Raw genomic sequence first — 27,979 nt, 5'->3', positions numbered from 1 at the left:
AGTCTCCTAAGTCAGGGACAGTCTTAAGCTGGCCAGGCTTTCCCCGAGCTGACGTGCACTTCCTATCTGCCAAGTGGTTATCCTCCTTACAGGTAGTTCCCCTTAGTGACTAAAACAAAAGTCCCAGTGGTGCTCCTCTCCCTCTGCAGCACCAAGGAAAAACACAGCTCCAGCCTGGGCTCTTCTCACTGAGACACTCACCTCGGCCACCCTCTCCAGGAGGGGCTGCAGCCAGTGCTCGTTGCACTCACAGTGGCTGTCCAGGAATGTCAGGACCTTAGCCTGGGCTGCGTCAGCCCCGCGAACCCGCGAGCGCATCAGGCCTGTGGAAGCGAATTCAAAAGCACATCAGGTGGGGAAACCCAGCACATGAGACAAAAAGGCAATAGAACAGCACACGGGCATCAACTCCCCTCACAGGGCTCTGCATCTCCCGCGCTGGGCAGAGTTTATTGCAAACATTGGTGGTGGGAGCAGCACTGCCTTATAGTCACCAAGGAGGGTTTCTGTCACACTTTTTCTGAACAGACAGACAGCCGTCTTAGATGCCTTCTGAGAAAGACCTTTACGTAATTGAAGTCTGTTTTATCAAGCAGATGGAATGTGGAACTTTAAAACTGCTTTCTTTTGAGGTGGCGACAGAGATTTCTAATTAACTGGATTAAAGAAGGTGTGTAACCCAGACACTTCAAGTGCTAATGGTGCCGATTTTAATGGTGATAATTTAATGGCAACAATGTCCCAAACATCTTTGTCTTCTAAGACTTATTACAAGTCAAATAATATGAATGACAATGCCCTACTGTTTGCTCTTTAGACAAAATTAGTTTTACTAGGGGAGGAGAGGACAATGACTATGGTGGACAATGGGCACTTTGGTGGTGGAAAACTAGGTGACCCACATGTAAGGGGAGAAATCCTGCATTGTGAAAAAACAAACAAGGATGTGAAATAATGGTATATCATTAATTTAAAAAAATTAGTAACACTATTGAGCAAATTACATATCTATATATTTGTGATCTGTTAACAATATGTATCTTTTTGTTATCATATAAGGCCCTATCATAAATAGTATATTTATCCCTAGGTCATCAATGGTTTTGGCTATGTATGCTGGACTTCACATATGAAGACGAACGGACTATTCCAAGTGTTTCAAGTGCCTTTAAAACACAGCAGTCAAAATGACTTTTTAATGATTCTCATAGAGCTGCATGCTACAGCAGGGAAAAAAGACAAAAGAGTTCCAGTTCTGCTATTGCAAAGTAGCTTGTATTAAGCAAGCCAATGCTCAGGTAGCAATTATAAACTCTGAGCAAAGTAGAGAAGGGCCAGAAAAATAGCAAGAAGGAGACACAAACTAGAGAGGATTCAACCCTTAAAAGAAGAAAATCACATGACGGGAAATCCATTGGTCCAGCATGTTTCCCCTGAGATTCTTCTCCAGTACCCTGCAATGCAGTCTTTCTGGCTGAGACAGAGTACGGGGCTTCCAGAGTACATTGAACTATAGGAAGAAATCCTGAAAAGTAGGTTAAGTCCCAAATCTGGTGAGAACCTCCCTTTAAAACTGACTGACTCCTGACAAAAAGGATGTCAAGGTGTCAAGAAATAACTAGAAGATAGAACTGGGATTTCAGGTGTTATCCACAACAGTACCTTAAGACCAGAACATGAGTCCTGCCAAGTTAGAAGGGCTTCATAAATACCTCAATTCTACAAGGAACCCCAGCAGGAACACATTTAGGAAAACAGTCTGTATCTAAGAATAAGAGATCTGCTAAATATACACTCTTCTTAGCGAAGTATAAAGACAAGGTTATACAAATTCAAGGTTACCACCCTGTAATCTAACTGCTCAGTAGAACAAAGATCAACACTCTTCAGAGAAAAATAGCAGAATTCAGTGTCTCTACAACATATCCTTCACAATTTCATTATGAAATAAAAAATTACTAGATATGAGAAGAAACACAGAATTGTGAACAATGCCAAAAGGGAAAAAAAATGTCAACAGAAACTTGCCCTTAGATGACCCAGATATAGGAATTAATAAACAGGGATTTTAAAGCAGCTATTATCCTAACTCTATCCAATAACTCAAATGAAAAGATGACTGTAATGACCAAATAGGTGGTGAATCTCAGCAGAGAAATGAAAACTATACTGGAGTCAAATGGATCTCCCAGAACTGAAAATTGCTATGATCTGAGATGAAAAAATTCACCTGACAGGACAGCTATATATCCCTGAGAAAGCTACTTTATCCTCTTTGGGTTTTAATATTTCCATCTGTGAAACGAGAGAGAAGAACTAGGTTTTCGATTTGCAAAATACATCTAAGTTGTTTTAAAAATGTAGATGGGGACTTCCCTGGTGAACCTAGGGGTTAAGTCTCAGCACTATCACTGTGACAGCCTGAGTTCTATTTCTGGCCAGGGAAATAACCCCCATGGCACAGCAGACCTCTTCTGTCTTGCCCACTGTTCCCCTTTAGCAGTGTATTTCAATAAATTTACTGTCTCTGGAGAATCCTCTCACCCCCTGCACCTCTGGCCTACACCGCAGTTCTTCTATGCCAAAGTAAGTAAATAAAATCTTTTTTTAAAATGCATATAGTCAGGCCCCATCCTGAGAAATTCAGAAATTTTATTCAACTGTGGGCTGAATATGGGTATGATCATCTTTTATGTTCTTTCAGATAATTCTAATAAAACAGCCAGATGAGGAAATCACTGGCAAAATCCTCAGATGTAATACTGAAACTAAGGCTACTGCTTCACTAACACAGCATTTTATATAACCAGTTTTCTCTGTCATTTAGTAACATCACTATGATCACTTGTGTACTGCCTAAATATATAAGACACACACACACAAAGCACAAATACATCTTGGAATACGTGCATTTTCTCACTCAACTCTCACGTACTTCACTTGTACCACAAAGGCCTAAATAATCTGGCTTCCCAAATTGCCGCTCTTCATCCCTTCCCAAAATAAAGCATCAAAATGGGCTCTCACCAAAATGAACATCCCAACTTAAAGCAAATGGAAAATGTACATTAAGAAGTACTATTTTGACTCTAAACAGGTCAAAGCATTCTCTGATAAGGAGAGCAAGTGACCTGTCAGTTACAAAATACCAACATAAAAAAAAAATAATGTCTCTTTCTCCCACTTCTCTTCTTTTTTCACCCCTGTATCAGCAGACACCTTGAGTTTAAATTCAAAGAATTATTATGTAGTTTGTTTAGGGGCAAACACAATGTGAGATTTTTGTTTGCTCTCAAGATTTTTGTTTGGAGGCGGGTGTTGAGTCCAGTAAGCAAAGACTGATCCCACTGCTTATTTATCTTGAACATCTGGACTGATGATCTTAGCTGGTTAAAATATGGTACTTATGGCATCACCAAAAAGGCTCTTTTTGACTGATTAGATTTTTGCTAAGAAAAATGGCATTCCATGACCCTAGCTGGCTTACACAGGAGTGAGAAGAGAGTACTCGCAGATCAAAGACAGAGCCAGTGCTCCAGGAACAAGAGGCAAAAAAGCACATGTCTTATAACTGTGCAATTTTCCTATACTGAAAGATTTCTCAAGACTATGGAAGAATCTGGAATCTAACCACCAAGCTCTCTCTTAACAGAACTGATGCACTGGGTAGTAATTACATTGTGATTCTAGCTTCTTTTCCAGATACCTCAAAGTGTCTGGGGTCTCTCTTATAACTGCCAGTAGGACAGACTAGGTGACCCAGCCCTAGCACAGACAGGACTGACAGCAGGTTTTGAGGCTGGCATTTGCAAAATCCAATAACCATGTAATTACAGTGCATTCTCCCCTTTTTGGATGGTTCACCTTCAGCAGGCTGTCAAAGTTGAATCCCAGTTATTTTATCAAATGCCTGGAGCGTGGGATCATTAAACTTCTCATTGCTAAATCTTTGCTTTTCTTCTAAATTCTAGTACTCAAGGGACTGATAAGGCTCTGCAGGTTGCCAAAGAAAGAGAGAAGCCAATTTTCCAAATGCATAAATAAAAATGTAATTTGAACTCTTGGCCTGGTATACAAACAATTTCAATTAGTTAGGCTTTGAATGCCCTTCCTATGCTCACTGTGACAGGCTCCCAAGAGGCTTGGTTGGAAGGAGACAGACAAAAGACTAGACAGTTAATTGTTCTTTCAGCTGAAATATTTTTTTAAGTTATTACTGGGCTCAGGAAAAGTCCAAATTTAACTGTCTTGGTACTAAGTGAAGAAGAGAATCTTACCTTCTCGCCGATCATTTCTGAGAACCCGCACTTTCTCAATTTTCCCCAAGAGAGCTCCATCCTCAGCTAGGAAAAGAAACCAAGCAGAGCATTTTGAACCTCAAATTTATCATGGGATTTGTATTCAAGCACAGTGTTCCAGATCATCTATGAACTGATCATCTCTGGGCTCCCCTGCCTTGCTGTCTGGCCTTTTCATGTAACTGGTTGTTAGTTCTGCATTCCAGTAGGGGCTGGCAACCAGGAGGGGCGTCAGATGCAGGGGGACACTGGTACCAGTACTCACGGTCGTTGCTGTAGTCATCCACTAAGATGATTTCCTTGATGAGGTGGGGTGGGCTTTTCTTGAGCACACTGAGAAAAGACAGAAAGATAAAGGTGGTGGGTCCGGTAGGGGTGTCATTAGGGTAAGGAATTCTCCTATCTTGGTCCCATGAGCTGCCTATTCAGTGCACCCCACAGCGCCCCATGGTCACATCCCTGCCAAGGAGCACCTCCTGCCAGGAGCTGCAACAAATGGGTGAGCATGGCTCCTCCCGGCCTCACCTGACCACTGTCCTCAGCAAAGCCGACCTGGCTTCATTGTGAAACGTGATCACCACGCTGGTAGCCGGCAGGTCCACCCGCCACTGCTTCCGCTGACACCTGAAAGGAGAGAAACATCGTCCCTGAAGGAGTAGTCCAGAGCAGCCACAGCAAAGCCCTGAGAACACAGGCAGAGTGATGTGCCAGGATGGATTGTCACTGCACAAGTTACCTGTTTATTCTGAGGTGGAGACAGCAGGACAGGAAACAGAAAACCACCATGAGTGAGGTTTTAAAAGATGAAAGATTTCAGTGAAAAGTAACATATTGAGAACATTTTTCTAACATGTTGGGAAAAAAAGTGTTTTAAAACAGTGAAATCCCATTTATTCTCACATGCAGATACACCTCTAGAGACGGGCTTTGCACAATTCAGTGGTTATTTCTGAGGGGTGGAACCAACTGTGCTTTGCTGTTCTTTTCTTGTTTGTGACTTCGTTTAGAGCAAGTATGTGCAACTTTGGGGATTCGTCACAAAGTTGTGTTGGGAACCTGGCTCTACCCCACTGCTCTCCTGGACCCTGACACAGGGACGCACTCCCTGCCCTGCCAGGGCATCTCCACACCAGGTAGGTGATGCTGGCGTAGGCTGGTGTGGGGTGAAGGACAGGCCCATGGGGTTGTCAGCCCATCAGCTGGCTCTTTCCACTCACAGTGGTGTCAAAAGAAGCCTGGACTTGCCTCTGAAGAAAGCCAGTTCAGGGACCAGGCCTACAGACCACTGGTAGATCACCATAAGGTCTCTCTCAAGCCTGCTCTCTAGAGACAGACACAGGCCGCAAGGACCCTGAATGGTTTTTTTTTTTTTTATGTTTTTTTTTTTTAAAGCAGGCGCCTCTGATAGCTCTGGCTTGAAAATGCTGGAGTAGCATACAACTCGAGGCACGATCAGGCTCAGCAGATGCCAGCAAGGTGGGCCCTCGGGCAGCCTCTGGGGGTCAGTCTTGAAGAACATGCCAGTATAAAAAACGGTGATGCCACAGAGATCCTGAAAGGACCGGCTGGCTCGGGCTTACAGCCTGAGGACAGGAAAATAGTGCCAATATACTGACCCACTGATGCCAGGCTGGAGGAGGCGGGGCAGAGGGCTGAGGCACCTTTGACCCCAGGTAGGTTCTCACCAGTCAGGTTTTTAATTCTAAAGGTGGTAAGGGTAGGCAAGTCATGCCTGCAGTAAGGAAGGGTCCTGTCAATTGGACCCCAGAAGGTGTCTCCACATTGACATGCATGATCTTTGGGGCATTGAGCAGTTAAAAACTCAGTGCCAAAGGCATCGAAGCTGGAAACCCTTTCATGGGGTCCACACATTTTAAAAACCTGTGTTGCTCTTTAGCTTTTAATGCTGTTTATCACAAGTGTGAGGGACAGGCTCCATCTTAAATGGACAGCAGCAGGGAAAGGGCTTGGGAGCTTGTTCACACCTAAAGCGCAGAAGCAGGTAAGGACAAAAAGTGGCTGCTCAGCAACTTCCAGACGACTAACAGTTCTCCAGAATGGGTGAGCCTGAAAATGGTCAACAGACACTAACTTTCCCTCGTGACTAGAAAAACGATTTCAAAGCAGCGAATTTTGAAAATGAGCAAGAAAAGCAATGCAATTAAAAAGCAATTAGGTCAGAATCGCAAAATGGGCTTCTTGTGTTTATTTTAGTTTATGTGGATAGCTTGACTTTAATTAATCATGTGAAAACTGCATAATATATCAGTCATTGTTTGGGGGGAAAATACATTCTGGAATTAATATGGCACCTCATTATGGCTCCTGATGGCTAAATTTTTAATGATGAGCAGACTGATAGGCTAGGTGGTGGGTTTTTTTTTTTTTTTTCATTTTAAGAATTAGCTGATTATTCGATTAAGGAAGTAAGAATCGCAAGGCTCAACTGTAAACAAATTACCAAGAATGTCATTCCCAGCATTCCCAGGAACTCAATCTGTAATGCTAATGAAATAAGAACTCCACTACAGGAGGCTACATCCTCTGCAATTAGGTCCCACTCAACACAGTGGGGCGTGCTGAGCGAAGCAGACCCGGCTGGATGACTTCTGAACACAGGCTTATATGCAGCCATGTGAGAATTTAAGGGAAGAGAGAAGGAAGCATTTTTCATGCCCAAATCATAGTAAACTTAACAGATCCAATCATGTCCTATTCTCTCATTTTCCTTTTCTCTGTAGGGAGCCTCGTCTTCCAAAAGCATTTGGAAGTCTTCAGGGACTCTGCAAACATTTTTCAGAACACACAGGGATTCTGCACTCACATCAATTTTATTAAAATTCGTCTACATATTCATAAGCACCAACTTTTGCTAGGAATTGGCAATCAGGAAATTTAAGTAGTATTCCATTTTTCAGGCAAAGAGGGATAATAAGCAAAAATGGAGAAACAGTGCTCTATGGTGAGTATATGTATGAATGTATATGAATTCAGATCGTAAGTTCTCACACTGAGCCAAGAAAAAGGTGGTGGTGGGGGGAGGCGGGAGAAATTTCTCTAAAAAGAAACAGAATAAATCTTTCAAGTAAGGAGCAATATAGCTGCCAGGGTCTTCACTAACTCCAGAGCTAGTGAAAGAGCTCCCAATATAGAAACCCCAGGGGAGCTGGCTGCCAGGGGCACTTTCATACTTGAGCTTTCTTTGGAGCTGGGTAGAAACTCCAGTTCATTTGAAGTCAGCAGCAGAAAGAGTTTGTAGTGAATTTTGTTCACCCAGACGATACAAGCTGGGCACAGTGTGATGCTCAGGAAAGTGGATAGATGGGGCTTTGGGTCAGACGTATGAGGTCAAGTTCTCTTGAATTTCAAGGGTAATATTAATCTGGTCATTCTGATAACTTCCTCTCTAGAAAAATGGAGACTTTAAAAACTGGATACATAAAATTGTGTATTTTTAAAAAGATTTATTTATTTATGCAGAGAAGAACTGGGTATAGGCCATAGGTGCAGTGGTGGGGATAAGAGGGTTCACCAGAGACAGAGTGGGGAACAGAACAGGCAGATGCACTGAAATACACTGCTGAGGGGAGCAGCGGGCTCCCCTCTCTGCCCAGAGAGGTCTGCTGCATCATGTGGGTCAGCATCCTGGCCAGGGATAGAACTCGTGCCTCATGAGTGATAGCACTGAGACGTAACCCTGACGCCACCAGGGAGGCCCTAAAATTATTTTTTTAATTCTTAATTGGGTTTTAAATTTCTCTGTGGCCAGATGGCTATTGCTATCTGAACTCTTGTTAGCTATTAAAGGAAAAACTGGCTGATGTCAAAGGCAAGTGCTCCTGAGCTTCTCCGGGGTGAAAAAAAAATTAGTCTCAGGGCAGACATGTCTTTGATGCAGATGTTATACTTGGGGTTCATGGTGATATTGATGAGATAACCAAATGCACATCTTCGGAGGGAAAGCAATACGGAAATAGAAAGAGGCAAGTAAGAAAGCAAAAAAGAAAAAAGAAAAAGTCTGGGTTTGCGAAGCTAAGGGTCAAGTCCAGGATAACAATACATTTACCAGCGTGAATTCCGTGGCTCTTGGGCAAAGAGGTAGCCTGCCTGCTTATTCCCAGACAACCTTGCCCTCCCGATGTCCTTGTGTATACAAGCACAGGAAATGTTTCAAACATAGAATCAGAAATATTACACAAGCACTTATGCACAGTCCCCTCAGCTTTGTTAAATTTTAATATTTTGCAACACTGCCCTTTGATTCAGATTATTAAAATGAAATAACACATAATACCCATAATACCCATGTCACCAAGGGTAACTAGCCACTATCCTGAATTTGGTATTCATTATTCCTAGATATGCTTTCAGTAAACTAGATAGGTATATATCCATAAATATATAGCATTGTTCAAGATGGAGGGGGATAGATGACACAATGCCATGACTTGCTCTCACTTTGGGGAACACATATTTGGACACACGGAGCTGCTTCATTCATGTTCACAGCTCTATAACTTTCCACTGGAGGAATGCACCACATTTTACTCTTTTTCTGTTGATTGCCAATTTCTCTTCTTTAGGAATAATGTAGCAGTGGGCACTGTTTTTTTCACTTGTGTCCAAAAGTTTCTCTGCATTACCTACCCACCAGTGGGACAGTTAATCACAGATTATGTACTTGACCTTTACTGGATGGTGCTAAGCTGCCCTCCAAAGTGGCTGGACCTAGTTTCACTGCCACAAGGGCCTGCGTTCGTCCTGTACCCTCTCCTCACCATCCTTTATACAGGCAGAGTTTTAATTTTTTGCCAACCTGATTGGTAGGAAAAAGTCTCATCTAATTTTCATTTTCCTGACTACTAAAGAGGCCACATATCTCTCCATGCTTTGAGCTGATTGCAGTGTTCTATTCATTGCCTGTTCATACTCTACTTTTGTTTAGTTTTTTTTTAACCTTATTATTATTTGATTATAGGAATTTGTATATTTTAGGTATTATCCTTTGTCAGCCATTTGCCAAAATCTTCTCCATGTCTATGGCAGGTTCTTATTTCATGTATGTTGTTTTTGTCAAACATGCTTTTTTAAATTTTTATTTTTCCAATTGTGGCTTTGGAGTAATATTTAGGAAAAGCATCCCTAATCTAAGGGCATTAATAAACTCTTGTAGATTTTCTTCCAAATGTTTTAACATCTACAAATGTTTTTAGTATTTAGTTATATCTTATATGTATTTTTATGGATGGTATGGTGAAGTAGTTTGACTTTTTCTATATGGTCAATTTATTGTTCAGCATCAATTTCTAATTCATTATTTCACTGCTGATTTGTAATGTCACACCACTTTTATATGCATGTCCATTTCTGTTCTGTTCATCTATTTGTAGTCACACCATACTGCCCTTATTGCTATGTGTTTGAAGTAAGTCTTCACACTGACAAGTCAGCTTGCACAACTATATGTTATTGGCTATTTGTGGCCATTTGCTTTGCATGAATTCAATGATCAGTTCAAGTTCTATAAAAAAAGGTAATATGATGACAGTGCACTGAATTTCTAAATTAATTTGAACAGAAGTATTACCTTTATAATGTAGAGTTCTTATGTCCTTCAATTATGTTTTGTAATTAAAAATTGTTTTTCCATAGAAGACATGTACATCTTCTGTTGCATTTATTCCCAAGAACCTAACAGTTCAGCTTGCTATAGTGGAGGGGTTTCTTTTTCATTAAATTTCTAATGGCCATTGCTGGTACTGGGCTGTGCGTGTGGCCCCTGTATTCAGCAGGCCTCACTGACCTCTGCAATTAGCTCTGATAGTGGGCAGGTTCACTTGGATTTTCCACCAAATAAGTCATCTACATTTTTCCTTTTTTTCCCCATTTCTTATACATCTTAATGGTTCTTGTCTTAATAAGGCACTGAATATGCAACACAACATGCAAAAAAAAAGGCAGGGAAAATTCTTGCATTGATTCTATCTTCCAGTGAACACAATTAGATTTTCATGATTAAGTATAATGTTTGCTACTGATGTTTTGTAGACACCTTTAACTAGGTTAAAGAAATTCCTTTATAAGCACTAGAATTTACTGATATTGTTCCCATTGCATCCATTAAGGTGATCATAGTGCTTTTTCCCTTTAATCCATTGCAACGGTATAAAAAGGTATACTGTATTAATGTATTTTCTGTTGTTTGATCATTCTTGTATTCCTAAAATAAGCTCTACTTAGCTATGGCTCTTTAAAAAATAGAGCTGTATTGGATTTACTAGTATTTGGTTTATACTTTTTTAATTCTTAACCATAACTAAGAGCGGTATACATTTTTCTGTTCTTATACTTTGTTTTTCAGTTTCATAGCAAGATACTACTTAGGAAGCAAATAGGGCAGCTTTCCTTCTTCTTAATCTCTAAAATAGACTGTTTTATGTAAACTCACTTGAACCTTGTAAATTTGGGGAAGGGAAACTATTGCTAAAAAGCCTTTTCCAGTTTGTATTCATAGTGTTTCCTGAGTGATACTGGCAATTTCCATAGAAAACTATCCATTCCATTTATATTTTCCTGTGCCACTCGGCACACCCAGAGTGAGTGCCTGCAAGAGGGAGCAGCAAGGGGATCCCTGAGCCACTCTGACCTCTGTCTCTCCAGCCAGCCCAGCACTTGAAACTGTTCCATTCTCCACATGCGCCCACAGGTTAGGTGAGACAAACCAAGAGAATTTGTGTACAGGTCAAGCTTAGAGCCTGGAAGTTTCAAAAACCAATGCAATCCATTAAAATAGATTCCTTACCTCCCAATCCCTTTGACTCTTTCATGTACATGGAGATGTGTGGGCTGGGAATTAATACAAGACACAATGGAACCAAGGTTTTGAACAGCAGTGATGCCATGAAGCCTGACTGTGCATTCTGTGCCCTTGCCCTCAATCCAGAGATGGCTTACAGGGTTTCCACTTCAGTGAATGAAAGGGCAGGCCTATGGTATGATTGTCCTGGCAGTCTAGCATAGGTACCCCTGGGGGAGCTGGAATTTCCTATAGAAGCTGTGCAGCCAGTGCACCCACCAGGCTGGCACCAACCACAGGCTGGGTGGGCGTATGGGGGCCACACTCTCCATTTGGGGCAGGACAGCTGTCTTGTCACATAGAGTGTGGATAGAAAGTGAACATCATCTGGGTCTCCCTGGTGGCATAAAGGGTTGAGACGCAGCACTATGAAGCTATCCAGGGCCTCTATAGCACGAGTTCGATCCCTGGCCAGGGAGGGACCCACATGGTGCAGCAGACCTCTCCTGACTCGCCCGCTGCTCCCCTCAGCAGTGTATTTCAATCAGTCCACCTGTTCTGCTCCCTGCTGTCTCTGGGGAGTCCTCTCACCCCCCACACCTCTGGCCTGCACCCCAGTTCTTGTATGCATAAATAAATAAATCTTTAATTAAAAAAGGGAAACACTTTCAGAAAACTAAGGCACGTTCTTTGTGACAATGGTCCTTTTTGGTGGCTGTAACCATGCTCGTCTGGGGAGCTTTGTTATTATACAAGGAATTCTGCCTCCCTGGTAGATTCTGGGTTCCTTTTGCTCCCTCATTCTGAACCCCAGCGATGATCATACATGAAGGACCCAGCCCACACTGTGCTCTTCAGACTCCACCAGAGCTGTGGAGCCTGGCACTAGAAAGTCAAGTTGAGGTTTTTGGGGCAAGACCCCAACACAGCCAGGGCACTTTAAATAGGATGGAGCCCACAACAGGAGTCTGAGTTCACAATAAGGTGTGTCGGGGGAGGGGAGAGCTTAACATGGGCTGTCCTAACCCCCTCCCAAATTGGGGAGGGGCTATACCCCTCTATCCCAGGGTACTTCTGCTCTGGTCCCCCCTAAACAAGAGACACAGCTTCTTGTGACCATTTCCATGGTGACTGTTACTGGGGGCTAGAGGGGAGGTGGGTAGGGGATACAGGGCAGGCCATGGGATAGAATGGAAGTTGGAAATAGAAAGAAAAAAGATGAATGAAGACAGTAAATCACTGTTGCATAGTGTTCATTTAATTAAAGCATACTTTTAATAATCCTTCAAACAGTGATAATGACATAATATTCCACCTAATCAACTAATTTCTGATCAGTCCTAATAGCAAGGGCTTATTCTATAGAGGTCTTTCAAAATGGAAGAAAACTGAATCCTAAGATATTTAAAAACCTCTGCAGGACCCATCTGAAATTAAGCTTCTTAAAAATCTAGTTGGCAGGAGATTTGAATAAGCCCCATTAATCACCATAGGTTTGTCTCACTTCGAAATTATTAGCCTAAAACAGCTTTCTCGCATCCTGCAGGCTCCTGCACCCTGCACTGCATATGAAACAGGAGCATGTTCTAAATCAAAATATTTATCCTTCCGGTGGCACAAAAAAGTGGAGCCTATCTTATTTACCACACTTGCTTTGAAGTCCTCTAATCCCCTTGAAAAGTCAAGGGTTCCACAGGCAAAAAAGCACACAGATGCCCCCAGAGTTGGCAGACACGCTCTTTGCTCACCCAACAGTGCAGGCTTCGGCACTGGCCTCGGAATTGCTGCCCAGAATACAAGCACGTTCTGCACCCCAGGAGAGAAGACATCAGGTTTTCCACTGGCCGCCGTCAGAAGCACTGTTTGATGGGATAAACCTATTCTTTCATTCAAAGTGCATCATCTGCCCTTTATTGCCTCCAGTTTTACAGACACTAAATTTTAACTGAAAACTTTTCAAGAGTCAAGAGCAATCGAAAGTTGAGAGAATAACCGCTGGGATGAAGCCATCTGAGCTTCCTAATGCCTGCAGGTGCACTTCAGCCTCACCCCAGGCTGTCCCAGGGGTGGCGTTAGTGCAGGGAGGGGAAACTTCATAGACTTTACATTGTTATTCCTCCAGATGCCAGGGGTAAAAGCCACCCCCTGTGGATGGAAGCACCCACTGCTTATGAGGGAATATGTACCCGGTCTTCCATTTTCCCCTCTCTCTCCCTGGGACATGAGGCACCCACAGTCCAGCTTCATGACACTAACTCTGCCTCTGGGTATAACCGTCTTCCTCCCATATATGTGAGTTCTGGTTTCCAAGTTGTTGAGGATCTAGTTTTTATTTTCACTGCCCTATGAAGAGATGTGTTTTTATTTTATCTGCTCCCTACTGTCTCAATGAGGTCAATGCTTGAGAGTACCCAACTGTTTTTTTTCTTACCCTTGACAGCAGTTCTGACTTTTCACACCTGTTAGAAGAAAGCTTATGTTCTATCAAGGATGGTGGGTTACTGCTGGGAGCCTGCTGCCCTAAAGGGAGTTGGAGTTTTTGGAGAATACCTGTTTACTCTGCATACGGTCCAGGATGTTAGAAGTTCTGCAAACAAAACTTCTTCCTACAATTGACTCCTGTTCTCTGAGGACGTGCTGGCTTGTGCACAGGCTACCTACTAACCAGGAAAACTTGTTTTCAGCAGTAACTTATTAATCTATATAAGCAAAAACATAATTGTGTGCTGTTTTCTTGTTCCTTTGTTCATATCTGTAATAAAAGCTTGGGCTGGGAAAGTGAGAGGCAGAGCTGCTCTTGATGGTTCTCCCCAAACTCCCCCCACCACAAATTCATTTGTAGACTCTGAGTCTTCGTTAATGTCAGAGAACTTCATGGGCTGTCCTGTCCGCGGCAGTGGCGTCTGAACAGGGTCAAGAACTCTGGAACCTCAAGGAAGATGCGTGTGGTAAGTGTGTTCTCTAGCTAACCTTGATAGTCATGGGTTGCTACTGACTAAGAGGGGATTATCTAACTTTGGGTAACAAATGCGGCAGAATTTGACTCATCATCATTATATAACCCTTTTAAAATGCCTAAATCAGAAGAGATTGGAGCCACTGTCTCCACCGACAGCTTTAATGAGCTGTTAGATTGGGTCCTTCAGACCTCTCCGTGGTTCCCGGATGAAGGTGTTTTGGATGTAGAAACTTGGGAAGGAATACATGAGCTTTGGTACGAACGGGTCTGGGACCCTTCTAGGAAACTTTGAAAAAGGAAATTAAACATAAATGAGGTACCTGATATTTCTCAGCCTTCCATACTTTCAGTACCACTAAATGAAAGGGAAAATTGCTCTGAAAGTAAAAGCCCTAAAAATAAATGGTCCCACAATAATCTTTTTCAAAAGGAATTAGTTGTTGGTTTAACTTCCTTAGTCAAAGTGATGAAAGAACAAAATACAATTTTTGCAGATGACCCAAAAATGGCTTCTGTATTGATGACTTCTTTGGTAATTGAAAAAAAAAGGAAAGGGCAAGTTGACCACTAGGCATATCAACGGTCACTTTAGCAGCACGTAGAGCCTGACAGAGCTTGCCTCAACCCAGAAAACCAGATTGGTCTTTCTTGCGTATATTGCAGGAGCCCAGGCAGTCCCCTTAGTAGACTCAGGCAAAAACTTTAATAATAATAATTTAAAACAGAAAAAAAAAAAAAGGACAAGAGTCCCATGGTATTCTTGGATCAACTAGGAGGAACTGCGTAAATATACAAATGTAGACCCAGAGTCCTATGGGGGCCAGACTTTACTAAAAGCTAAATTTATGCTACAGGCAGCCCCTGATATCAGGAGAAAATTACAAAAACTGGTTGTAGGCCCTCAACAATCGTTGAAAAACCTCCTGACTGTTGCCACCTGTCTTTTACAACAGGAATCAGGAGGAGACAAAGGAAAAAGCCCAAAAGGCCACGTATCAAGGCGAAGGCCCTGGTGGCTGCTCTTAGAACTTCAGGGATGGATTCACAAGAGGAGCAAGGTGCTGTCAGTGTGACCCCACAGGGCATTTCCAAAGAGAGTGCCCCGGATGTCAGGATAATCACAGGAGAAGGGACTGTCCTCAGTTGCAGAAACTGGGGCCAGTCTGCTCTGAACTCTGTGGGGACCCAGAGGCTCTGATCGCTCCTGCCCTTTCAATTTCATCATCAGAATCTAGGGTCCGCCTTGAGGTAGAGGGCCATTCAGTAGACTTTCTGCTGGATACTGGGGCCACATACTCTGTCCTCCAATCTTGTTCCTCACCATTAACATCTAATGGGGTGACAGTTAAGGGGGTAGCCAAAAAAACTATTACTAGATAATTTACTTCCCTTTGGGGTGCCTCTGGGACTCCTTTTGTTTTTTGATCCCTGAATACCCAACCCCGCTTCTGGGCCAAGATATCTTGGCCAAGGTGGGTGCTTCACTTTATGTTCGCCCACCAGGACAGCCGGCAGCTCCCTATGCACCCTTATTTTGCCTGTAATTGTAAAAACTGACCCATCGGTCTGGTCTTGCAACAGGGTGGTCCCCAGGAAAGGGGGAGGTTCCCTGCCCCACCCAAGGGAGGGTGGAGCTGAGCAGGAAGAGGAGAAGCTGCAGAAGAGACTGAGGAAGGAAGCAGGATGGAGCAAAGAGACCTGGAGGAGGCGCATGGAGCCTAGAGACACGTGAAGATGTCATACTGGACATTCATGGACAATGCTGCTGACTAATTGTTGCTTCTCTTACACACATTGTAACCCTGAAAAAAAGACTGTCTCCTAAGACTACACCCTGAGATTGTGCCACCATAGATATGGTGGAATAAAAATTAAAAGGGGGGATTGCAACAGGGTGGTCCCCAGGAAAGGGGGAGGTTCCCTGCCCCACCCAAGGGAGGGTGGAGCTGAGCAGGAAGAGGAGAAGCTGCAGAAGAGACTGAGGAAGGAAGCAGGATGGAGCCAGGAGACCTGGAGGAGGCGCATGGAGCCTAGAGACACGTGAAGAAACTGCGCTTGTCTTTTGGTCGTGGACTGGGTGACACAGATGTGGGTGAGACCCGTGGGGAGGTGACAATGGCAGCTTTTATCTTGATGTTGATTTTGCTCTTTTCCTTCCGGGCTTGTCTGGTTGTTTGTGACCCTTTGCTGTGGGTCCCCACTGGAAGATGCTTTAGACTTGTAGCAGGCTTTGGGGCCTTGTTCTGGGCCAATCCCATATGGATGGACTTTTACCCACGAGGGGACGGGTAACTTTGGGTGCTTCATTTAGAAACTAGACTCTTTGCCTTACCTGTATTGTTTCCTAGTTTTATTAAAGATCCTTCCCATTAGTCTCATGTGTTTTGTGTTGATGCGGCGGATGGCCAAACCCATGTAGAATAGGCAGGTTTGCGGGGTTTGGGCTGCCCCTCTCCCTGTCCTATAACAGTCTGACAGGTCACAGGTGGGGAGAACAGTTTCCGGCAAAAAGTTCTTTTCAATCCTGCATCTAAAAAACGTGGGGTTTTTTTGTATTCCCTTATATCCAGATTCATGGTTTCTTTTTGCCTTTGAGGACTCTCCAAAATTCACTCACAACTTGCTTGGCCCCTTGCCATGGTCCTGCCTGCCTTCTCTTTGGTCTGTGCATTCTAAACCTCTTGGTTAGTTTTTGTCTCTCGCAGCTTAAAAGCTACAAACCTTCAGCTTATAGTGATCTTCAGCCCACTGACTATGCACCGGCCCCCTGGACAGACCGCTCCAACACACTGCCCTGCCCCACTCTGCCCCTTTCCAGCTGTAAGTAGCCAGATAGACTCAACGCCCTCTACCCTCATGGCTGCTCAGTGTATTGCTCTTCTTGGGGGGACTGAGAAAATCTGAAACCAGGAGAACTTGGGGAACCATAAAGCTGAAACATAGGCCTACGCAAAACTCCATGTAAAAGCTGGGTCTGCTACATGTGGGGGATGGCTTATATCATACTTTGAAAAAAAAAATGCACTCTTATGAACATTACCTTCTAAAAAAAGCTTTTTGGCTCTGCCTTTGTACTTAATCCACGTTTTGTTGTCATAAAATGTTCATGTTAGTTGCAATACATCCTATTCCATGTATCACGTGACTTGTAGTGACTGTTATCTGTAAAAATGCATTAACCAGACAAATTGGGAATCTAGTCCAAATATAACATTCTTAATAATAAAACAGCTGGTAGCCACCTGAGTTCCAGGTGAACTCCAGGATCCGTGGCAAGAGACCCCTTTTATTGCATTCTTACAGGAGTTGTTGCATACTTAAAACACCATACCAAATGATTCATATAGGTTTTGCCAAAACTAATAATATTTTGCTTTAAAAACAAAAGTAGGATATGTTGGGAGCCTGCTGCCCTAAAGGGAGCTGGAGTTTTTGGAGAATACCTGTTTACTCTGCATACAGAGTTCCAGGATGTTAGAAGTTCTGCAAACAGAACTTCTTCCCATAATTGACTCCTGTTCTCTGAGGGTGTGCTGGCTTGTGCACAGGTTCCCTACTAACCAGGAAAACTTGTTTTCAGCAGTAACTTATTTATCTGTATAAGCAAAAACACAATTGCATGCTATTATCTTGTTCCTTTGTTCATATCTGTAATAAAAGCTTGGGCTGAGCGAGTGACAGGCAGAGCTGCTCTCGATGGCTCTCCCCAGCCTCCCCCCACTGCAAATTCATTTAGACTCTGAGTCTTCATTAATGGCAGAGAACTTCATCGGCTGACCTGTCCATGGCAGGTTACCACCCTCTTCAAGGATAAGTTGATTCCTCTATGTTTCTGTCTGTGACTCAAAGATTGACTTTTCATGTAACGGGACAGTTATTAGATATCAAAGGCTGCACTGGATCCTTTTCCTATCTAGGATGAATAGCAAATAGATGACCTTTTCACTGGATAAGACTGTGGCCTTGAAGTAGAAAGGTCATTATTTTACCTGCCTCTGGGTACTGGCCTGTCAGTGTTCCATAGTGACCAGATGCCCAAAGTTGTCCTATCATGACTGTTCACGTCCTCTCCAACCAAAGCCAGGTTTCCTTAACACCCCCAATTCCAGCTGAGGACAGAATAGTATGTTATGGTAAACAATGGTAAGGTTACTTGATAGATGCTTTCTGGACACCAATAATTATGACATTTATGTTCAATCTTTCTGACTCTACAGTTCCGTGAAACGCTTACTACATATCTCTGGAGAAGGGCATACTCCTCTTGGTAACACAAAAATCATCCCCTTCTTGCTCCCTTTCAACAGATTTTATTTTGGGTGAACTGCTGAGCCCCAAATGTAAGTCCTGATTGGCCTAAGACAAATTCATTTCCCCGGTTTCTGTCACGGTCACAAATATCCCTAAGTTCTGGCCCATGGATTCTAGCAGAAAGTCTACTGGGGCAGCAGAGAGAGCGGTATGGGGGGCTTCCATAAGATTGTGCTTGCTGATAGAAACAGAGTCACTAAAGAAAAGGTTGTTTCTGGCCGCTCTGCTTCCTGTCCCATATGGCCATGATGCATGGAGCTATGGCAGCCTTCCTGCCACTATATAAGGAAAAAATGGATGATGTTAAAAAACCAAAATGCTGAAGACAATAAGGAAGGGACTCAGACAGAGCTCTAGTTCAGATGAAGCAAGCTTAGATGGCCACCTCCAGATGCCATGTTAAATAATTATCTAAATATCTTTTTGCTGAAAGTATCCTAACTGATGTAATGTAATGAATAAAATCTGGAGGGCCTCAGGCTTCTCAGTGACAATACTCACCAGAAGACAATGAAACAAAATCTTCACAGTTTAAAAGGGCAAAAAAGATGTCACAGAATGTACTGTGAATTTTCACTCACTTATGAAAGAGATGAACAGTAACTCTCAGGTAAGCAAGCCCAGAAAGTATTTCAATTGTTTTTTTTTTTTTTTAATTTACTTCAATTATTTCAGCAGTCTGAAAAAATACCTGAAGATCTACTCATAAAAAACAAAACAAACAAAACAAAAAACAAAACAAAACAAAACAAGAACTCAACTTATAGCCTAAAATGGTAGGATGCATTAAAACTACTTCAGCAGGGCCTCCCTGGTGGCGCAGCGGTTGAGCACTGGGTTGCGAAGCTGCCCACAGCCTCTGCAGCGCCGGTTCAACCCCCAGCTGCTCCCCGGCCACCAGAGGAGGGTCCCACATGGCGCGCAGACCTCTCCTGCCACCCGCTGCTCCTCTCAGCAGTGTACTTCAGTCCTTTTGCCTGCTCTGCTCACCGCTCTGGCTCTGGTGAATTCTCTCACCCTCCAGTGCTTCTGACTGTACCCAGTGCATGTATAAATAAATAAATAAATCTTAAAAAAAAAACAAAAAACTACTTCAGCAGTACAGTTTAATAAACTTGTGTGAGAATGGTCAAGCAAATGAAAACATTGTTAAAGGAACTTAATTATATAAAATATATTTTATTATATAACTACTAAAATACAATTTTAACTACAACCTGTGTTTAATTCCAGACAAATCAACAAAATCATAAAGTGGGTGGGAGAAAATAAAAGCATATTAATTTTTCATCAAAAATATATGCTGTTTTATTCTTGGCATTAAACTAATGCTTCTCTAATTATCAATGTTTCTGTTGAATTTTTTTTTTTTAAATATACTTTTTTTTTTATTTGTTTATTTTTTTTTTTTATTTTATTTATACAAGCACTAGGTACAGTCAGAAGCGCGGGAGGGTGAGAGAATTCACCAGAGCCAGAGCAGGGAGCAGAGCAGGCAGAAGAACCGAAGTACAATGCTGAGGGGAGCAGCGGGCAGCAGGAGAGGTCTGCGTGCCATGTGGGACCCTCCTCTGGTGGCCGGGGAGCAGCCGGGGATTGAACCGGCACTGCAGAGGCTGCGGGCAGCTTCGCAACCCAGCGCTCAATCGCTGCGCCACCAGGGGAGGCCCTCTGTTGAATTTTTTAAACATACATAGTTGCAGCTAGTTGAATTAAAGCTAAGAAAGAAACTTTCTTAATCACTGGAGAAAAAAGCAACTAATAAACAAAAGACCAAAAAAGTAAAAATAAAACAAAACAAAACATTCTCCGTGTAGGAGAAGAAAGAAAATATTTATAAGGAAGTATGAAAAAAAATTGAACGACATTTAAAAAAAAAAAAAAAAAAAGGGTAACAGACCAGAAAAGAAAATGGTTAAGAGTCCTATTAAACTTCAGATTATCAGGCTGGCCTAACAATAACAGTATAATATTAGATTGCTTATAAAATCTACATCAAAAATGACAACAAAAACCACCTGTTAGACAAAATATAACAAGAATAAGCAAAATAAAGGAGATTAACATACAAACTAAAATGTCTAACAAAAGAGAAAAACTTGAGATGCAAAGCCAGAGGGGTAATTTTATGTTAATAAGTAAGTATAATTCATAATGAATACATCATTTCTACCCCCATCACAGTATTCAAATATATCAAGCAATTAACTCTTAGAAATAAACAGAAACTTATAAAATTGTAGTAGGAGCCTCAAAATGCCTCTGCAGAGTAGCAATGATACAGATCAAAATACTTTAAATGCAAGTAATCAACCATAGTGAAAATAAAAAGAATACCTACTTGTGGTGGTTTGGGAGTTATATGAATGATGCATGGAAAGCACTTAGCATAATGCCAGGGACAAACACTCAATTACAGGTGAAAATTACTGTCACCAATAGCACGCCCAAATAATACTCTCCAAATATTCTGAATAAAATCATTGAATTGTAATGTCTAGCCCCACTGCAATAAAGTGAAAGAAAAAACCACAACAATGACTTACATTTCAACGGATAAAAAGAAAAAAGTCAATTTCTTACAAGTTTGAAACACTCTCCTAAATAAGCAAGGTATTAAAAAAGAAATCTAACTAGAATTCCAGACTAGTGAGAAATAACAGTATTTTGGTCATTTAAAAGCAGGCTTAAAAATAACAAAAATTTTATACCACATTTCATAGCATGTGAGACCCAGCCAAAGCTACATTCCCAAACAAATTGAATAGATTTAAGCAAGCATTCGGCTCTGATGGGGGCAAGAAAGATGGGAAAACATTAAAACACAGGCTGATATGAATACAGAAAACAGATAAACATTAGAATTCATGTGTAGTCCAGCTCTTGGCTCTGAGGGAGGGAAGGAAAAATGGATGAAAGAGTTGGAAGGAGCAAGAAGAGTGGGTGGGTCAGAGAGAAGTCACTGGCATTTCTGAACACAAAGAGATGTTTACATGCATATACCTACAACTGTCTACCAATAAATTTGAAAATCAAGTGATATTTATGAGCTTCTGGAAAGACATAAATTATCGAAATGAATTCAAGTAAAACAAGGAAAAACTTGCCATATGTCAATATCTGTACTAGACTTTAAAAAGTCATCAGAGAAGTACTTTAATTGAAACACAAAAACAGCTTTGGGTTAGATGATTTTGAATCTCAAAAACAATTTCAAAAAACAATTTGTAAATAGATGGTTCTTAAGTATCTTTTTTGAGACATTTGTTCTAAATTCATTTCACAAGTGAGCACAAGCATGAGCCCAAACCAGATGAGGGAAGGAAGAAGGAAAAAGAGGGGAAGGCGGGAGGGAGGGAGCCACAGGGAATTTCTATTATGCATCTTAATTCAAAATTCAAAATAAAATAGTAGCCAAGATCAAGTGATAAATTGAATAAATGCTGGCAGATTATCAGAGATGAATAATATACTGACATTTAAAAACAATATTTTCTTTCAGATGAGTGGGCAAAGAGGTTATTCAAAAATACTTACCCAACACTGTTAGCATAAAAAAGAAATCATCTCTGCTTTGATCACCAGAGAACTAGCTGAATAAACATAAAATAGAATACATAAAGCCATCAAAAATGAAAGCTATATTTAAAATGTTTCCTATGTATTTGAGTGAAAAACATAGACTTCCTAACAGCAAATACAGTAGCATACTGTTTATGTAAAATTACATGCCTCTAACTATCAGAGAATAGAGAAAGATCAGCAAGGACATTCATCAGAATGGTAATGCGCCCCCCCACCCCCAGTGAGATGTTTAGTTTTAAGACTAAGCTCCTTGTAACTTTTTCATGATTTCCTTTTTTTTTTTTTTTTTTGAACCAGCAAACATATTATCATTCCTTTTACAGGTACGTAAACAAAAGAAAAAGAAATAGCTTAGGAAATCAGGAGTCTTTGGGGAAGGCCTGACACAAGGCTGTCCTATGCAAGATGGAACAGGCCTTTTGTGTGGATCATTAACATTAGATGAAACAGGGACAGAAGTCAGAGATTTTAGCTACTGTTTGCCTAAGCTAAGTTCAACAAACCCCACCCACCACCAACCCTATCCCCAATAAGCCTGCTCTTAACATAACAACCTTGAGAAGATGGATCCTCTATGAACCACATTCACATGGTGCTGTTACTCTGCTGACACCTGCAGTGGCCCCCCAACTCTCAGAGGAACACCCAGAATCTTCACAATAAAGCCTCAAGACTGCCCAGAGCCTCAAGGCCTGGTTCCTCCCACTCTCCCAGCCCAGGCTCTTGCCCAGCCCCTCAGATTTCCCTGCTGTCCCTGGACATGCCTGCACACCCCCTTTGGGGACTTTCCTTCAGTCCTAATGGGACTCCCTTTCCTATTATCCAAATGGTCCCCCTTTCAGGACTTTGCCTGTAAAAGAGACCTTCCCTAGCCACCTGTTTATTCTCCTCTTTCTGTTTGAGACATCACTGATACAGAGTGTAAGTTTAAGGAGTGCAGCATGATGATTTGACTCACGTATATTGTGAAATCATTACTATAAGTCAACATCCATCATCTTGTATAGATACCCAAAAAAGGTAAAGAAAAACAGTTTTTCCCTTATGATAAGAAAGCTGTACATACAGTGGTGTGAACTGTAGTCTCCGTGCTGTTCATTACATCCCAGGACTTAGCTCTCTTATAACTGGAAGTCTGTACCATTGGACCATCTTCATCCTAATTCTTGCTCCTATCCACCCCCCACATCTGTTAACTGCAAAATTGGTATCTTCTATTAGGCTTTTTTTTTTTTTTAATGGAGGGGGCTTGTTTTGCTGTTAGTTTGCACATATATGTGAGATCATATTTTGTCTTTCAATGTGTGACTCATTTCACTTTGCATAATGTTCACCCATGTCATTGCAAAAAGGGCAGGATTTCCTCCTTTTGGGTTGCTAAATAATGTGTGTGTGTGTGTGTGTGTGTGTATGTGTGTGACATATTTTAATTTTTTGAAGGCCTCTATACTGTTTTCCATAGTGAGTATTACCAATTTACATTACCACCAACAAGTATACAAGAGTTCCTCTTCTGGGCCTCCCTGGTGGCACAAGGGGTTAAGCACCATACTGTGAAGCAATCAGCAGCCTCTGCAGCATGAGTTCAATCCCTGGCTGGCCAGGGAACAAATCACATGGTAAAGCAGACCTCTACTGTCTCACCTGCTGCTCCCCTCAGCAATGTATTTCAGTCAGTCTGCCTGTTATGTTCCCCATTCTGTATCTGGTGAATCCTCTCATCGCCCTCCCCCACCCTGCATCTCTGTACCCCAGCTTTTGTATGCATAAACAAAAAGTTTCCTCTTCTCCACATCTTTGTCAATAATTATTAGCACATCTTTTTGTCTAAAGTCATGCTAATAGGGGGGCTATCTAATGGGTTGATAGCTCACTATAGTTTTAATTTGCATTTCCCAGATGATTAGTGATACTGAGGACCTTTTAAAATCCTACTGGCCATTTGTATTCTTCTTTAGAAAACTTTATTCGGGTTCTTTGCCCATTTTTAAATTGAATTATTTTTCTTTTTTTTTTTTTGCTATACATGGTGAGTTATGAATTCTTTATATATTTTGAACACTAACCCCTCATCAGATGAGATATGCAAATATCTTCTCCCATCTTGTAAACTATCTTCATTTTAATCTTTTTTTTTTTTTTTTTTTTTTTTTGCTGTGTCTAACCACATATTTAATATTGGACCCTGGACCTTCATCCCCACACCCACTGACCCACACCTTTATTTTATTTTTCTCTACTGAATGTTAACATTGTCCTGCACATATAATTTAACCATTTATTTTACTGTCTTCTGCCTCATCCTCTCAATGTAAAGCTCTATGAAGTCATATTTTTTAAATCAGTTTTGTTCACTGTTCTTTTGCCAGTGAGTGATCAGAAAAATACTTGTCACATAGTAAGCACTCAAATGCTTCCTGAATGAATACATAATACAGGAATAAAAAGAAATCAACACTGAATACAAAACTTCAAATCCACGTGTAATAGTCCTACAGGTGCATTTTCTTCCTATAATAGAACTGAATTTCCAAAGAGATGTGAATTTTCTTTTCCCTCATCATTACCAGATGGAGGAACTCATGGTTGATTCAATGTAGTTAACACAGGTATTATTTTTAGTTGGTACTTTCAATTTAACAGACTGAAATGGAGCCTTCGTTCTCCCAGGTTTTACCATTATCTTTAACGCTCCAGGGAGCACATGAACTGGTCAATTACCCCAGTGAGCAGGCAGCAGATTTGGAGTAAGAATGTAGGAACCATAAACTGACAATGCTGCTTCCTTCAAACTCATCAGAAAAGTCAGTTTCTGAGACCATACTGTTTCTGAAAAGGTGAAATATACAGCCTAAATGACTCGAGAAAGTTGAAATACTCTATACTGTTTTGACTGTTTCCTAAAATATACAAAACCCTTCCATTAAAAAAGGAAAAAAATTATGTTTTCTGGCTCCATGGTAACAGTGAAGCAAATGCGTTTCCAGTGGATGGCTGAAATAGGATGGTTTATTCAGGCCCAAAGACTGATCTCATTTACCAAGCAACACACTGCTGACCACATTTTTCTTGCTCTAATTTCTTTCTGAAATAGGTGGGGTCACTATTTCAAAGCTATTTCCTCAACTGTTTTTGGCCAATAACAAAACGCTCCAAAGGTATACAGCAGCGAGAAAACCCACTCACCCCTCAGTGTAACGGATATACAGGAATATATCTTCTTCACACTTAAGAAGCCGAACGTCTGCCCTTAAGCGTCACACAAATAGAGAGTAAAGCTTAAGAGATAATGGCTCACTCTTTATTGAAGCTGCAGTCCTCCTATATTCAGCTGCTAATCACATACAATAACAATAATACGAACATATCCTATAGTTGTGTAGCTTATAGTTTCTGTAAGCTACTTTCATAAATATCTGAGTACAAAAACCATGTGTTTGATGGGCAGGACAGGCATTATTGTTTTACAGATAAGAATGCCAGGATTTCGAAAGAGTACCATGAACTCAGTCTGGTAAAGGTAGAATCATTAATAAAAGCTGCACCTCCCAAAAGCAAGTCCACTGCTGCTTCTATTCACTCTCATTTGGGATAGACAGGTGCCCAGGAAGAAGAGAGGCCCTTGAGAGTGAGACCAGCATTTTCTGATCCTCTTCTCCTAATGCAGGTTGAAGCCCAGGATCAGAATATGTCAAATGACTGAACAAGTCCAGCAGAAGTGATGGCTTAGAAATAGGAAACCCAGGTAAGCTTTTGCAGATGTCAAGGGGTTGAGGAGGCCAGGACTGGAATTCAGGGCTTGCTAAGGAAGAGGGGCTCTAAAAAACACCCCAGACTTCCAGCAGAATTCCTAAGAGAATTGGACACTCACCAGTTACTGCACAAAAGGAAGCCCAGTTTATACCAGTTCAATTTCAGACTTGATCAATGTGATCTGCCCTCTTTAACTGCTTGTCGGAGAGCAAAACCATACCTTCTTTGGAGGATGAAAACCTCAGATGGTATCTTTAAATATCTCTGTATTTGTTCACATACAGTAAAATGCAATAACTATAAGAACTCAACAGCACAATAGAGCAGAGGAAAGGATTAGTGAACTAGAAAGAAGACCAACAGATATAATATATCCACACTGAAACACAGGGAATAAAAAACAATGAACAATATGGAAAAAAGCATAAGGGGGACAGAGGACATTTGGAAATATTTAACTAAGATGTAATTAGGACCCCAGAAGACGAGGGGAGAGAAAAATGTGACACAAGCAAAATTGACCAAAAAAACACGAAGCTACAGATTCAGGAAATTCTTATAAACCCAAACAGGTTCAAAACAAAGAAAGCATTTAGGCACATTATAGTAAAATTGCTGAAAACCAAAAACAAACATCTTTAAGGCAGCTGAAGGGAAAAGTCAAAATGCCCAAAACAAGTAACAATAAGGCTAATAAATAGTTGATATTTTACTAGAAGCAAAAGACACCAGAAGACAACTGAATAATGATGTAAAAATGCCAAAAATAACTGAATTTCTATATTCAGTGAAAATAATCTTCAAAAATGAAAGTGAAATAAAGATTTTTTTTAAGACAAATAAATTCATCACCAGCTAACTGACACTTGGAGGAGGCAGTCCCAGACAGAAGAATGAAAATACAAGAAGTGAGGATAAACGGAAACACAAATATGTGGATGTAAGGTAAGGAAAAATGTCAGGCTTTTCTGCCCTCCCGCCATCAGGATAGATGATGGATCCTTGCGGTCCTGAATGCATGCCTAATGGTGGGCACCTGGAATAGGGTGTGGGCATAGGTAGATGGGATTCACCTGAGCTGAGACTGGGCTTTTAAGGGTGGCATCATGAGGACGCCAGCAGAAGCCAAGAAGCAGAGAAGCCGAGAGAACGTCGGAGAGCCCAGAGTGAAGACCTGCTGGGGGCTGGGAGGCCTGCCAGCCTACCAGCCCCCCAGCACCCCTACCTGCCGTGTACCTGGTAATATAAATAAAAACCTGTAAAACCACTGAGGACTCTGACTCCTTTACCCGGTCTGCTGGATCACAGAAAACCTGCTCAGTGGTCTTCCTGACCGTACAGTGGATAAATCTGAAGAATGACTACTGCATAAAATTATAAAAGATGTCCTGTGGAGTTTACACATTGAGAATTAAATTGTATGACAAGAGCATAAAAGGGGAGAGAAGAGAAAGTGAGGGTGAAGTATTACGAAGTCTGTGCAGTGTCTAGGAAACAGTAAAATCATTCATTTTCATTAGACTCTAATAAGTCAGGAATGCAACAAGCTAACAGAGCAGGGACTACTAATCAAAAAGAAGCATGAAAGGAAAGGTAAAGGAATCAAAACAGGTGGGACAAGCAGAACACAGACTGTTAGATGCTAGTGCTACACCCAAATATACCAGCACTTGCATTAAATGTAAAATGACTAAATACTCCTATTAAAAGACAGGATTGTTGGAGTAAAAATCCAAAATTCAACCATATGCTACTTGCAAGAGATACACTTCAAATATAAGGAAACAAAAGGCTTAAAGTAAAACCATGAAAAACATATACAATGCAAAAACACCAAGCCAAAGAAAATGGTGTAGTGACACTGCTATGAAACAAGACAAAGAACCTTACTTGTAATAAAGAAGGCACTTCATAATGATGAAAGGGCCAATTCTCAAGAAGATCGTGGAAAAATGACAAGCAGGGCTAAAATATACAGGATGGGGGTTAGTGGAACACAACCTAGAGTTAGTTAGTTACCATACCTAGACTACATAATTGTCTGTTTAGCTGTCTGCCTGTCTCCCTCATGTAAGCTTCCTTCAGGTTAAAAAAAAAAATGTTCATATTCATCACTGTATTCCCAAGAGGTTGGCGGAGAGACATCACCAAAGAATAAAGAAACAAAATTATATTATTCATTTAGAGCCATCCCATCTCTGCCCAAAACTATAACCCAGAGTTATAGCTGGGGGAACTGAGTCACACATGTGCATAGGCACTTACTGATACTAGGCT

General features: G+C 41.4%; 1 protein-coding gene across 1 annotated transcript in view; it reads right to left on the bottom strand.

The window, feature by feature from the left end:
* GALNT2 (polypeptide N-acetylgalactosaminyltransferase 2) overlaps positions 1-27,979 on the bottom strand; it is a 181,708-nt gene that overhangs the window by 29,623 nt on the left and 124,106 nt on the right. The window contains exons 4-7 of the mRNA XM_037510181.2: positions 4,824-4,922; positions 4,564-4,631; positions 4,278-4,343; positions 202-323 (exon numbers count right to left, since the gene is read on the bottom strand). Coding sequence (XP_037366078.2) covers positions 202-323; positions 4,278-4,343; positions 4,564-4,631; positions 4,824-4,922 — 355 coding nt within the window. The remainder of the gene's footprint in view (positions 1-201; positions 324-4,277; positions 4,344-4,563; positions 4,632-4,823; positions 4,923-27,979) is intronic.

Source organism: Talpa occidentalis, unplaced genomic scaffold (genome assembly GCF_014898055.3).
Source record: "Talpa occidentalis isolate TD23 unplaced genomic scaffold, MPIMG_talOcc4v2.1 talOcc4.14, whole genome shotgun sequence".
In the NCBI taxonomy this organism is placed as follows: Eukaryota; Metazoa; Chordata; class Mammalia; order Eulipotyphla; family Talpidae; genus Talpa; species Talpa occidentalis.
The sequence above is the reverse complement of the archived record's forward strand: the minus strand, read 5'-3'. Positions and strand labels throughout refer to the sequence as shown.